Source organism: Ovis canadensis, chromosome 3, assembly GCF_042477335.2.
Source record: "Ovis canadensis isolate MfBH-ARS-UI-01 breed Bighorn chromosome 3, ARS-UI_OviCan_v2, whole genome shotgun sequence".
Lineage (NCBI taxonomy): Eukaryota > Metazoa > Chordata > Mammalia > Artiodactyla > Bovidae > Ovis > Ovis canadensis.
In genome coordinates, this window is record NC_091247.1 from 225,818,387 (window position 1) to 225,832,374 (window position 13,988).

A 13,988-nucleotide genomic window follows, 5' to 3' on the forward strand; every position below is an offset into this window, starting at 1 on the left:
GTGGCAAGCTAATGAGGGAATTATCTTCTGTCTTGTCTATTGATTTCTTTGAGTGGTTCTGTATAATTATTACGCGTGTGGAAGATGGGTAAGTAAACAGACCTTTTCAACTCTGCTTGAGGAGCACTATGCCTCTGGTTGGTCCACGGGCGGGGGGGGGGTAGTGGGGGGAACCGATCACGCTGTCAGGAAGGCCAGGGAAGAGGTGCCCAAGGATGAACTGGAGTGCTCAGGACAGCCAAGAGGGGGCGTCCTCCAAGGCGGGAGGAAGCACAGAGGGTGGGGACAGGCTTCAGATTTGTAGGGTGAGAAGGCAGGCTGGAGTGGCCGGCAGAGCCAGGAGCACAAGGAGCCAACTGCCAGGCTGAAGACCCCAGACTCCTCCAATGAGAAGAAGGGCCCCAGGAGGATCCCATTCCACCGAGGTTCCTCCCAACGACCCCACTGGCATGTGACCCCTTGGCAGCCAGCACATGAGCCAGGGAGGGGCAAGGGGCCATGGGATACTCTCCCACCACTAAGGTATCACCTGAGGGGGCGCTAGAGACCCCAGACCAGGCATCTGGGTGGCTGCCAAGGCCACCTGCTTCCCACAGACAAGGAGTGCCAGCTGGGCACCAGCCCTCTCTGCCGGCTAGTCTATTTCCAGCTGCATGTGGCTGGGGTGAGGCGGGTGCCAGGGAAGGGTGTGGGGGCAGGCAAGGCACGGAGCTGGCGAAAGGCCACGATAAACGGTCTGTTGGTGCTGGGAAAGGATGGTTGCTGCAGCACGTGTCTAGACGCAGCCTGGCCCGGCCCACATCCAGGGTGGCCCCCATCACCACCCAGGCACGGACTGCTCCAGAGTAAGCAAGCTCATTGGCAGAGGAAGAGCTGGGTCGCAGACTTTGGGACTCCCTTACTTGCTGATAACTCCCATTTTTAGGCACACAGTTCAGTTCTGGTCTGGGGTATGTTTTGGTGGTAAAGTATTTTTAAAGAGCTTTCACAGGACACTTATTTTTTGTTTGCTTCTCTGAATTCCAACCAAGACCTTGGCACATGGACTGCAAACAAGGAAGACAAAGGGACGTGTCTGCTTGCCTGTCCCGTCCTCGGCAACTGGCTGTTTTTCTTGGCTGTTTATGGACTTGGCCTTCTCTACCCTGGGACAGAGCAGGACCTCTTCCCCAGGTCACCACACTGAGTCCTATTCAAAGCTGGCACAGGGCGGCCGACAACAGATTTCAACTATGTCCTACCAACAGGAAGAGCCGCCCTGTATTGTGCTGTGGTCTCTGACCTGAAGGTGCCACCCAAGGGAGAGCAAAAAGGAGAGGCCAAGGGGCCTCCTGACGCCACAATGCCCACCTCGCTCCATGCCTACAGCCCCCTCCCAGGAACACTGTCACCCCTCTTTTCAGGATAAGAAGAATGAGCCTGAAGAGCTGGCTGCAACCCCCGCTGGGAAGGGAGCTGGGGGCCAAGGGTGATGGGTCTGTTCCGAGGTCCGTGCTCTCCGCTCCTCTAGGGCAGAGACCAGAAGGAGCTGGGCCTGGAGGCAGGACGGAACAGGGGAGTTCCACGCTCAGCTGGCTGCAGGGGCCTCACTCACGTGGGCTGCTAGGAGACACCCCTGCCCTCTCACAGTTCTCGGAAGTTTCAAGAGCCCTGAGCCCTGCTCCTGGGCCAGGCTTGCGTATGCACCACTGGCAGACCATGCTCTCCCGGGCAGTCAGCATCAAACCTTCTGCCTCCTTCCCCGGCCACCCACCCACCCCTCCATCACACAGATGAGTCTGCGTGGGGCCTGGGAACACGGAGCTAAGGCGCTTTGGAGCCTGGCCCTCCAGGACCTCCTGAGGCAGGAGAGACCCACCCCTGGTGTCCAGGGACAAGCCTAGGAGCTCAGTGCTGAGGCAGAGGGCAGCCTGGGAGGCTACAGGCACCCAGGGGAACGGTGTGCAACTCAGGGAAAGCTTTCCAGAGGGGCTGATGCCCGAGCTGACGTGTGACAAGTGGGGGTCACGAAGAATTAATGAAGAGCACGGGGAAGGGTGATCCGGGCAGAAGGAACAGTAGGTGTAGGGTACTCCAGAGCAGGAAAGGGGGGTGCATTTAGGAAAACGGAAGTTATTTGGCATGCTGGACATTAGAGCTCTGAGAAACAAGGAGAGAGAGGTAGATGGGGACTGCATATGGAAGGGATGAGGAGTTTGGCCACCATCCCTGGGGACACTCTATGCCACCAAGACATCCAATCACGAGCTGTCGGAGGGAGAAGGACTCTGACACAGCAGCCAGGCCGAGGGGTTCCAAACAGGGCCCTGTGGGGGTTGGGCTGCCCAGAGAGCGGGGCTCTCATCCCTGCCAGTCTTGCCTCCCATTTCAGCCAAAGCCGTGTGACCCCTGTAGGATTCTGCTGGAAATAAAGGGTTCTGCTGCTGGACACAAAACCCCACAGAATCTGAAAACCATTGGTTGAATCCCACTCCTTACCTCACATGTGATGGGGAAACTGAGGCACAGAGAGGGAGGGAGTTTCCTGAGGTCCCCCTGCAAGTCCATGGCCCAGGGAGCTTGATTCCTGGCCCACTGCCATGCCCCCCGGAATTTGCCTGGCTCCCTTCTATAAGAAGCACCCGAGGCTCTGCCCAGCCTTCCCCCCAGGCCCCAGTCCTGAGCTGGCTGCAGGCCTGAGGCTGGAGAAGGCCACTCCACCACCAAAACACGCCTGGGTCTCCATCACTCCACCTCCCTGCCCGCTGCAGGAGCTCCCTGGTTCTGTAATGATTTGGGGAAAGAAGGAAGCCCATTTATAAAGGTGCACACTGAGTCCAGTGTGTTTCCTTTTCTCAGGCCAAAGAATTTCCATCAGATTAACAGTTGTAAAAAGCTGGGAAGGGAAGTGAGTCTGCATCCAGCTTGTCCTCTGACAGTGACTCCCTCCAACCAAGTGTGTTCAGACCACGTGAATGTGGGCCAAGAACAGGGACCAGCGGGGAGGGAGGGCAGAAATAAGACAGGAAGAAACCTCCACAGTTTACCTTGAAAAATATTGCTGTTTATGGAGTAAGTATTTGACTAAAACTGTTTAGTTTCACGTTAAAATGGTCAGCATTCTTTTTCCCAGCAAGAAATGCATTTGCGCTGTTGAAGTATAAAGACAAATAAACAGAGGCGAGTCGAGCCTTCGTCAGGGGTTCAGGGAGCAACACATTGTCTCCAGCTGTCTTCCAGGATGAGAGGGGGCGCCTGCAAAAGGGCCGAGGCGCGGCTCTTTCATCTTGCCAGGGACCAGCCCGGCGCGGGGAAGAGCTGTGACCGCCGCACCGCCACGGAGCATCTGGGCGCCCACGGTGCCTTCCTCCCATACGTGCAGCTGGGCCCCCCGGGCCCTGCAGAGCTCCTCTCCTCCTCTGCTCCTCTGCCTGGTGGCCTCTGGTGCCACCCAGTGCACATCTGATCCTGCCAGACAGGCATCATGTTCATTTTGGAGACCACAAAACCGAGACTGAGAAAGAGGTGACATGCGTCCAAGGTCACAAAGTGAGTATGTGGTAGAGCTGGGATGGACAGCCCTGATGCCACGTGGCCCATGTCAATGGATGAGCCCAAGAATCACTGCAAGAGGAAGGGGCAGGTTCTGACCGGGGAGCGTGGCGGGCCGTGGCTCACTGGACAGGAGCACTGCGTGGAACACGTGGGGCAGTCCCCACCAAAGGACTTCACACCCAGCTCAGGGATGAGGCTCATTTCCCCATCTTCACTAGCTCAGAAAAGACATCCATTCTCTTTAAAAAGTATCCTGACCGCACACTAGGAATAAGTGCTAATTAGGCAATTCACATCTGTCGAGCCCTTGTTGAGTGCCAGGCATATGCTCTGCAAAGCTTATCTCATTTGGTCTCTGCATCATCCCTGCTATTAGCCCCACCAAACAGATAAGGATACAAGGCCCCAAGAAATGAAGTTACCTGCTCAGGGTCACAAAGCTGAGTGATGGATCCAGGATTCAAAGCTATGCAGGCTGATTCCCAGTGTTCCTCCAGGACTGGGAATATGCCATTCGTCTGCAAACTGGAAGCTCCCAGCCCAGGTCACAGCACAGGGCAGGCACTCAGGAGATCTTCTGAGATGAATGACTGTTAAGAGCTCTCAATTTTGATGCCATCTAGAAGCTCTCAGTTCAGTTCAGTGGCTCAGTCATGTCCAATTCTTTGCGACCCCACGGACTGCAGCATGCCAGGCCTCCCTGTCCATCACCAACTCCCAGAGCTTGCTCAAACTCATGTCCATCGAGTTGGTGATGCCATCCAATCATCTCATCCTCTGTTGTCCCCTTCTCCTCCCGTCTTCAATCTTTCTCAGCATCAGGGTCTTTTCCAGTGAGTTAATTCTTTGCATCAAGTGGTCAAAGTACTGGAGCTTCAGCTTCAGCATCAGTCTTTCCGATGAATATTCAGGACTGATTTCCTTCAAGACTGACTAGTTGGATTCTGCAGTCCAAGGGACTCTCAAGAGTCTTCTTCAATACCACCATTCAAAAGCATCAATTCTTTGGCGCTCAGCTTTCTTTATAGTCCAACTAGAAGCTCTAGGCTCTCACATTCCCCTGAACCCCAGACCTGATTACCCCCATAGACTTTGAACTTGTATAGCGTATCCACTCAGATGGCTACTGATTATGTCAAATTGAAGTTGGCCCAAAAGACTCTTGGAGAAGGCAATGGCAACCCACTTCAGTACTCCTGCCTGGAAAATCACATGGACGGAGGAGCCTGATAGGCTGCAGTCCATGGGGTTGCTAAGGGTTGGACACGACTGAGCAACTTCACTTTCACTTTTCACTTTCAAGCATTGCAGAAGGAAATGGCAACCCACTCCAGCGTTCTTGCCTGAGAATCCCAGAGACGGGGGAGGCTGGTGGGCTGCTGTCTATGGGGTCGCACAGAGTCGGACACGACTGAAGTGACTTGGCAGCAGCAGCAACAGACTCTCAGTCCACGCTATCCCCACTCCACAATCTGTCCTCCCCCCAGTCTTTCCCAGAAGCTACAGAGTAACTCCAAGCAAAAACCCAGCAGTCACTCTCGGTTCCTCTTCACTCCTCACTTCTTACATCTAATCCATCATCAGTCCATTCTGGCTCCATTTTCAAAACATACATGAATTCACCCACATCTCATCACCTCCACGACTGTCACCCTGGATGGGCCACCAACATCTCTGATCTAGACCACCATAATGGCCTCTGTCTCCTATTTCCCGTTAACACATTCTATGTAGCAGCCAGAAGGCAAATCTATTAAGACATCAATCCCTGGTTAAAATGTCCCATGGTTTCCCGGGTAATTTAGAATAAAATCCTAACTCCCTTCTAGGGCCTATAAGACCTGACATGACCTGGCCCGGCTCCCTCCTGAACTTATCTCCAGGCTTTCTCCTTCCCTCCAGATCCTCCAGGTACAATGACCTGTTCCCAAACTCACTCAACTTGTCCCTGTCCCTGGCCACTGCCCTTGTCCTCCCCTTTTTGCCTGGAGGGAAGATCTCCCCTAGGTCTTCGATGGGCAGCTTCCTCCTCCTCCTGAAGGCCCTTCACCAAGTCCCCTCCCTGTGAATACTGGGGGACCTCTGTAACTGCCTTGATGGGCAGAGCTGGGTGGAAGTGCCTTCTGAGAGCAGACTGTAAAACTGCATCTTGTTCTCCTGGGACCTGGACGCTATGCTGTGAGGAAGCCCACACCACCCTGTGTGGACAGACCACACCAAGAGGCTGCCCAGAAGTGTTCTGGCTGACAACCAACTTCAACCATAAGACATCAGCAGAGAAGTCTCCAGATGATTCCAGCCCCCATCAAGGCATATCCAACTTCAAGTCTACCCAGCTGAGGCCCAAACACAGAGCAGCTGAGACAGCCATCCCCACTGCATCCTCTCTGAATTCCTGACCCACAGAATCTGCAAGCAGAGTAAACTGGTGTTTCATGCCACTGAGTGTGGGGAGGTTTTTAATGCACCAGAGGTCACAGGTGTACCACGCTCTCCAACACTGTTGCCCTGCCCATCACTTCCTATCACATAGTTGTTGTTCAGTCACTCTGTTGCGTCCAGCTGTTTGCGACCCCATGGACTGCAGCACGCCAGGCTTCCCTGTCCTTTACCATCTCTCGCAGTTTGCTCAAACTCATGTCCATGGAGTCAGTGATGCCATCCAACCATCTCATCCTCGGTCACTCCCTTCTCCTCCTGTCCTCATTCTTTCCCAGCATCAGGGTCTTTTCCAATGAGTTGGAATCTCTGCATCAGGTGGCCAAAAGTATTGGAGCTTCAGCTTCAGCATCAGTCCTTCCAATGAATATTCAGGGTTGATTTCCTTTAGGATGGACTGGTTTGATCTCCTTGCTGTCCAAAGGACTCTCAAGAGTCTTCTCCAACACCACAGCTTAAAAGCATCAATTCTTTGCCATTCAGCCTTCTTTATGGTCCAACTCTCACAATGGTACATGGCCACTAGAAAAGCCGTAGCTTTGACTATAGGGACCTTTGTCGGCAAAGAGATGTCTCTGCTTTTTATATACTGTTCAGGTTTGTCACAACCTTTCTTCCAAGGAGCAGGCGTCTTTTGACTTTGTGGCTGCGGTCCACCAGTCATGTTATTATTTTTCACTGCAGGTGGCCTGACTGAACTTACTTCACTGAGTTCCGTGCTTCCTTGCGCGCTGTCTCCTCCCTGCGCTGCTGTGGGCGCTTGCTGCTTCGTTCACTACTCGGTGTACCTTCAGCATTTAAAGCTGGCGCTGGCACGCAGCGGGGCTTCTGAACATTTTTTTGAATAAATGAATGGATGAATATTGGATGGAGCCTTGTGTCACCTGTGGTTTGAGCCATGAACATTTCTGGGTTTCTCGTGAATCTGGGGGTCCCATGACACGTGCTCCATCTAATTCCCCTGGATCTCTGCCACGTGCCCAGCACGGACGTTTGCTGAGCCTGAGGACCTAGGATACAAGGCACTTCTTCAAACTCATTTATTTGTTCACTCTACAAATATTTATTATATGCCTATGATTTGCCAGACACAGCACTCAATTCTGAGGAGGAAGAAGGAGAGATAAACAAGAGAGCTTCTGCCTGCAGGGGAAGAAGACAGAACTCCAGCACAGGGCCAAGTGGCGGTGTGTACAATGTGGTCACAGAAGGCTTTGGAGAGAAGGGAGACACAGGGACAGGGGTCACAAGGATCAGCGCTGGACAGGAGGGATGGAAGGATGGTGGGTGTAAGGCTGGTGGGGCCAGAGGGCACGGGTGGGTGAGGATGAGAGGTGAGGAGAGGAGGCCGGCAGTGCCCTGGCTTGAGGGGCCTTGGGAGCAGATTAAATGGGTGTGGCTGTGAAAGCGACGGGAGCCACGTGAAAGCGTTCAGTGATCACAGGGCTCTGAGAGGTCACACGGGGAACACAATGTCCCAAAGAAGCTCAAGGGTGACAGAAAGCTCTTGCATAGGTAGCAAGGACCTGCCTGGGGGGCAGTACAGATTTGGGGGAGCTCTCCAGAGCAAGGGCTGCCCCCATCCCCTTTAGCAGGCCACCCACCAACCTGGGTTGGCAGATGCTAGGATTTCACAGAGTCCCAAACTCACAGGGTGGGGTGGCGGGCTTTCAAACTCCCAATGATCCAGACCAGCCTCCCAGAGTGGGGTCTGTTTCGGGTGCCATGGGGAAGGGGTAGGCAGTAGCTTACAGGCTTGAACTGGCAAATGAATAGATCTGGGTCCTGGTCCCAGCTTGACCACTTACTGGCTGTATGAGCTTACATGGGTCACTTTCCGTTTCTGAGCCTCAGTTCCTCATTTGTAAAGAGGGGATACTGATGACTTCTGCTCAGGGATGCGTGAGGACCAAGTAAGAGAGTCAGCACAACATCCTAGGCGACTCCGGGCACACAGCAGACACTCAGCTAAAGTCCTCTCACCTCACCTAAGAGGAGCCTGGCACGAGGTAAGTGCTCAAGAAGTGTTAACGGGAATGTCGCGATCTGCCTAACAAAACAACTTTTCTGCTGAATCTGTGCAGATGACTCCTCTTCGTCAGGGGAAAATGTGCTGAGAAGCAAGTCCGAAATTCAAACTGTGAGCAACTTGAGAACCGTATTTTTCAGTAAGTCAAGATAAAGACTGGGGTCGCAGAGAACATCTGGCTAAGTGAACTAATGGCTTTAGGGGAAAAGGAGACTTGCTTTGTGGAGTCGGGAAAAAATTATCCACCGCTGGTTTTAATTTAGGATGAGAAAAAAAACCTTATTCTATTAGCCTAAATATTGCTCTTATGTCCAATTGCATGGAGTTTGGAATAATATTTTTCAAACAGAACTACTGCTATTTCAAGTAATTACAACGCTAAAAGCAGTCATTTGGGGTTGAGCAAGGATCTCATCATGGTTTCAATTCCCTCTGGTGTCATTTTCTGTTATATTTGAGAAATTCCTCAATAAAGATGTCAAATAGAAAGAGGGTTTTACTCCCCAGAGGACAGATTTGGCCACCCTCCAGGACACGGTCCCAGGCAAGCCATCTCCACAAGAAAATAACCTCATTTGCTCAAAAGAAAAGAAAAGGTTCAACTGTGAAAACCCAGGCAAGAAAATAACCCTTCAGCCATCAGCCTCATTTCTCCTACGAGCTCGGAACGCTTTTCAAACTGTGCTGACCAGGCTCAGTTCCAGCCATCATCATGAAGGAATTCGGTGGTGGTTGAGAGAGGGATGTTCCAAGCGGACGAGACTTCTGACCCAGGCTTTTGGAGACAAAACAGGAGATGCAGACAGGCCTGACTGTCCCTGACGGGTGATGGTTGTGGGGTGGGGCTCAAGAGTGGCTGACCAGAGCCGGTCAGGGCTGCACAAAGCAGAGAGAATGCGGAACACAGAGCCCTCCCCAAACTCGGTCAGCTTCTCACAGCCACCAGCACCCACTGAGGGCAGGCCTTGTGCTGGAGGCTCTATCAGGCAGCATGAACACTTCCTACTGAGGCCGAGCAGAGGGCTAAATGACCAACAGGTTGTGAGCAACAGAGAAGGGCGGGGCGCGTGGTGATCCGGACTGTACACACTCTCCCAAGAGGGAGCCTGATGCAGGTCCTCCCAGTTGCTGCTGTTCCCACAGGGAGGCTCTTGGCCAAGTTGCTGCTCTTGGCCTCATGCCTGGAGGGTCCCTGCTCTGCCGCTCCTGTGGCTACAGCCCTCCCCATGGAGGGGGCAGTCCGCAGGCGGTCATGGCATCTGGGTGTTTGAGGCCCCCCAGATTCCCGGTCCAACCCCCCCTCCTCCCCCCCCGCCAAACATGTCTCTTCTCAGAAGGACAGATAACAGGATCAAGAAAAAGGGAAGAAGGCTTCAGGGCAAATGGCCAGGGCTTATACATTCAGGTTAGGGTGCCCTCAGGTACCTTGTGGTGTAGGACAGGGCCAGGGGTGAGAGGAAGGGGTGGGGAGCAAGCACTGCCCACGCAACCACTTTCTGGCACGAAACTCCAAGAAGTCCTAGAATTCTAAATTCCACTCCAGCCTGCCAAGTCACGAGGAAAGAACGCTTGTCAAGGCAGAAGAGACTGAACATATTTTAGATTGAAGGTTCCTAACGACCTTTACATATCTGGCCATGTGGGATATGCATTCCTGCCCCAGACCCACAAAGTCAGGGATGGAGGGATTAGGGCCAAGCAGAAACAGAGCTGGAAACACTGAGTTTTATGTGACATCCTTTGATTTATAAATGTGGACAAATAATTCAATCCTCACCGCCATCATCATCACATCAGCGATACGGGGTGAGTGGGAAGGAGACCAAACACGTTCACGGGCTGGACTGTGGGTGGCGAGCCTGAAACCTCTGCTGCAGTGTGGCAACACCCCTGACCCGTGCAGCACCTCCCCAGCAGTACGCTCAGCTCTCCAGATCTACTTTCTTATGTAACTGGCACCATGACCCTGAGATGGGTATTCCTGACCCATTCTGCAGTTAGGGGAACTGAGACTTGGAGAGTCTGAGTAACTGCTCTCAAACTCATGAGTAGTGGTGACAGAGTTTGGACCACATCTTCCAGCTCCATTAAGTCCAGCTTCCTCTTACAGCGTGACGGTTTCAGCCAGTGTTTACAAGCCTCTGTGATCCCGACACGGAGCTGGGCACATTTTCAGCGTTTTGTGGGTGAGGGGGTTGTGGCTCTGCGTTGTCAGGCAGGGCTGGAGCCGGTTGGAACCGAGGTCTGACTTCTCCAGAGCCGGAGTTTTGACATGAGAAGGAAAAAGCCCAAACATCAAGACGTCTGTTGGAAAGCGTCTGCCCTCAGCTAAAAGCAGAGGAGCAACAGAGAGAGCCTTTTCTCGGCTGCCATATGCATGAGTTAGAGCCGTATGAAGTTGCAATCTGTGCTCAGAGGTGGGGGTGGGGGAGTCTTACCCAGTTCCTTAAATTAATCAGTATAAAAAGAACCCACTATGGAAATCACGTTGTTGAAACAAAACCTGCACAGACTCCTTTAGTCTGGAGGTGTTGGGTCTACCTGCCCACCGTAGCCAGGAATATGGGTGCTTACAAGCAGGTGATTGTAGCCAGGTAAGAGAGGGGTGATGAGAAGGGAGGCTGTGTGTGTGACACAGCCTGGGGAGTGCAGACAGCAGGCCTGGCCCCAGCGAGGTCTCGGAGGCGTCAGACTAGCCCACCGCGACGCGTCTGGTCTGAAGGTCGACCAGGCTGAGTAAGGCCCGCGATGTTTGCGTGCTCTGAGCCACCCACTCTCTAGCTGGCTGGCACCCACGACCCCACTCAGTCCTCGCGAGAGCCCTACAGGACAGAGACTGTGGATGCTGCTTCTGGGGAGGGAACAGGCCTAGAGGTGAAGTGGCCAAAGGTCACACAGCTGATAACTGAGGAACCAGGGTCAGAGCTCAGAACCTGCAGGTCCGAAGGTGTGGCCTCTTGACCACTGGGGATTTCAGGATAAGCCCAACAGGCAGACTCTCAGGTCTGTCTTCATGGACAAATCTGTTCCTGAAACGTACTCTATCATCTGAAAAAAAGGGCCAACAACCTGGAAGGTTAAATGTTTATGCTTCTTGGGAGGATTACATGAGATAAAACGTGAACAATACTGAACGTGGATTCTGGTACAACAAACGCAGTCCAGCCTCGGTTCTCTCCAATCTCATCGAAGGCTCTGCCTTCCCCTGCAGCTCCACCTCCCGCCATTCCTCCCACTCCCCCCCGAGCCCAGCCTCAAGGAGCCACCCATGGCTCTCCACACAGGCTCTGCCCTCACCCCTACCTTTGGAGATCCTGTTCAAGGCAACTTCCTCTTTGAAGTCCCCCAGAGGAGTTAGGCACACTTCCTCCCCACCCTCCAGCCCCACAGCCCACGCAGGGTGATTCTTCATAGACCCCTTGGGCTTCCACAGTCTGCTGTCCAGACCTCCATTTCGGCACTTTCTTTGGGTGTAATTACATGTTTACAGATCTGTTTCCCATAACAGCTAATCTGAGATCCAATATGCATTAAACAAAAACAGGCAAAGGAACTGAAGACGGATACATTGCTAATTCTAGAGGCGTTTCAGAGCACTGGGGGTGTCCAGCTTCCTAGCATGCATGCTCAGTCACTCAGTTCTTTCCAAGTCTTTGCAACCTCCCTGCACTGTAGCCCGCCAGGCTCCTGTGTCCATGGGATTCTCCCGGCAGGAATACTGGGGTGGGTTGCCCTTTCCTCTTTCACAAGCTTTCTATGCATACACCAAAAACCCAGCTGGCACGATAGAAGGTTTACCCAGCCCTTCCAGGAGACACTGCATCGAGTGCCATAAAAAAATCCAAATAATCCTTTTGACCCAGAAGTTCCAGGAAGACTTGCTAAGGAAACAGTTGGGAAAATAAGAAAAAATGTTTTATGCCCAGAACCACCTCTGGGTTCTGATGGCAAATCAAACAAACAAAATAAGCAAACAACGTAAATGTCCGACCACAGAAGGGTGGCCAAGTCACCTACAGTAATACTGACGCCTGTTTGCTGACTATACTCACCAAGCACCAGCCACTGCACGGTGCCATTTCATCCTCACACACAACCTGGGGAGGCCGACAGCGTGGTATTCCCGTGGCTGTCAGGGTGATGGGAACACCTCCCAGGACTGAGCGCCCTGGGACTTGCACACTTCTCAGCTGCCTGGACACGATCGCAGTTACTGCTCACAGCAGTGTGTGAGACAGCTTCTCTTCACAACCTTCCTTTACCAACAAGACACTGAGGCTCGGAGGTGTTAAGATGCTAAGCCCATGGTCTCACCCCTGAGGTTCCAGTTGTTGTTCCCCGGGTCGCTCAGCAGCTGACAGCAGAAGATGGCTGGGGGGACAGGGGCATCTGTTTGGAGACCATGGGCTTTCTACCAGGAGCTGTTCCTCCTGCCGTGGACCACAAACCACCTCTGTTATGGGTTGAATTACATCCCTCCCAAGATGCTGAAGTCCTGACCCCCAGGGCCGGCACGGGTAACCTTCTTTGGAGATAGGTTGCTGGCAGGTGATCAAGTTAAGATGGGTTGGCAGGGTGCCCCCTAATCCAACAGGACCATGTCCTTAGGAAGAGAGGACATTTGGACACAGAGACGGGCATGCAGAGAACAAAAATGATGTGAAAACAGAGACAGATCTACGCGCAAAGGCAAGCCCGAGGCTACCAGGAGAGACTGTAAAACAGGGCCTCCCTCTAAGCCTCATAGGAACTAGCCCCGCTGACACCACAGCTTCAGACTTTGAACCTCTAGAACTGTGACAGAATAAAGTTCTATCCCTCAGGTCACCCAGTGTACTCCTCTATCACAGCAGCCGCAGGTTGTTAGTCACTGATCAAATGATGAGGCGACTAGGAAAGCGGTGCTGACAAAGGCCAGGTACCTGATGGCAACTACAGGTAGTCACAGCCAGGGGCCTGAAGGCAAACACACCAGCGAAACTAAGATGCTTTCCAGTTTCTCTTCGTTCTTCTACATTTTCCCAATTGTACCCAGAAAGTTTGCACTACTCATAAATTTATACAACCGGCTTAAAAATATATGTATTTGAACTAGGAGAATGTGGAAGCATATAAGAATCCTTGTTATGGGCTGAATTATGTTTTGTCCTAATTTATATGTTGAAGGTCTCATCCTTACCCTTAGAACATGGCTGTATTTATGATAGGACGTTTAAAAAGGTAATTATGTTGAAAATGAGTTGTTAGGATGGCTTCTACTCCAATATGACTGGTGTCCTTATAGGAAGAGATTAGGGCAGAGAGAGAGAGAAACACCAGGTACATGCATGCAGAGATGACCGTGAACGCACGGCAAGAAGGCGGCCATCTGCAAGCTGAGGAGAGACCCTCAGACTAAAAACAAACCCACCAGCACCTTGTCCTTGGACTTCCAGTCTCCAGGACTGTGAGCAAATAAATTCTTGCCGTTTAAGCTCCTCAAGCTGTGCTATTTTCTTACAACAGTCCTAGCAAGGACTGTTTTCCTAATCATTGTTGTTGTTGAGTCACTAAGTCATGTCAGACTCTTTTGCAACACCATGGACTGCAGCCCTCCAGGCTCCTCTCTCCATGGGATTTCCTAGGCAAGAATACTGGAATGGGTTGCCATTTCCTTCTCCAGGGGGTCTTCTCGACCCAAGGAACCAAAAGTGGATAAGCTTTCCCACTGCCCCCAATGTTACCAGCTGGAGTTGAGAAAGAGGCAGGGTGTGCCCAGTGGGCAGGGCACAGCTGCCTCACTCACCCAGGCAGTTGTGTCCGTCGTGTGCCAGCATGAAGCCGTCAAAGCAGGTGCACCTGTAGTTCCCCGGGATGTTGATGCACTCATGGACGCAGCCCCCGTTGTAGTAGTCATTCTCACACTCGTCGATGTCTGCAAAATGAGGCGCATGAGAGGTGTCAGAGGAAGACCCCGGGGGTCCTCTTTCCCCCCACCACTGAAGAC

General features: G+C 52.6%; 1 protein-coding gene across 4 annotated transcripts in view; it reads right to left on the reverse strand.

Annotated features, from left to right (window-relative positions):
• Positions 1–13,988, reverse strand: part of SCUBE1 (signal peptide, CUB domain and EGF like domain containing 1) — a 124,195-nt gene that overhangs the window by 88,287 nt on the left and 21,920 nt on the right. For all 4 annotated transcript variants that reach the window (XM_069581731.1, XM_069581734.1, XM_069581732.1 and 1 more), the window contains exon 3: positions 13,788–13,916. In XM_069581731.1, coding sequence (XP_069437832.1) covers positions 13,788–13,916 — 129 coding nt within the window. The remainder of the gene's footprint in view (positions 1–13,787; positions 13,917–13,988) is intronic.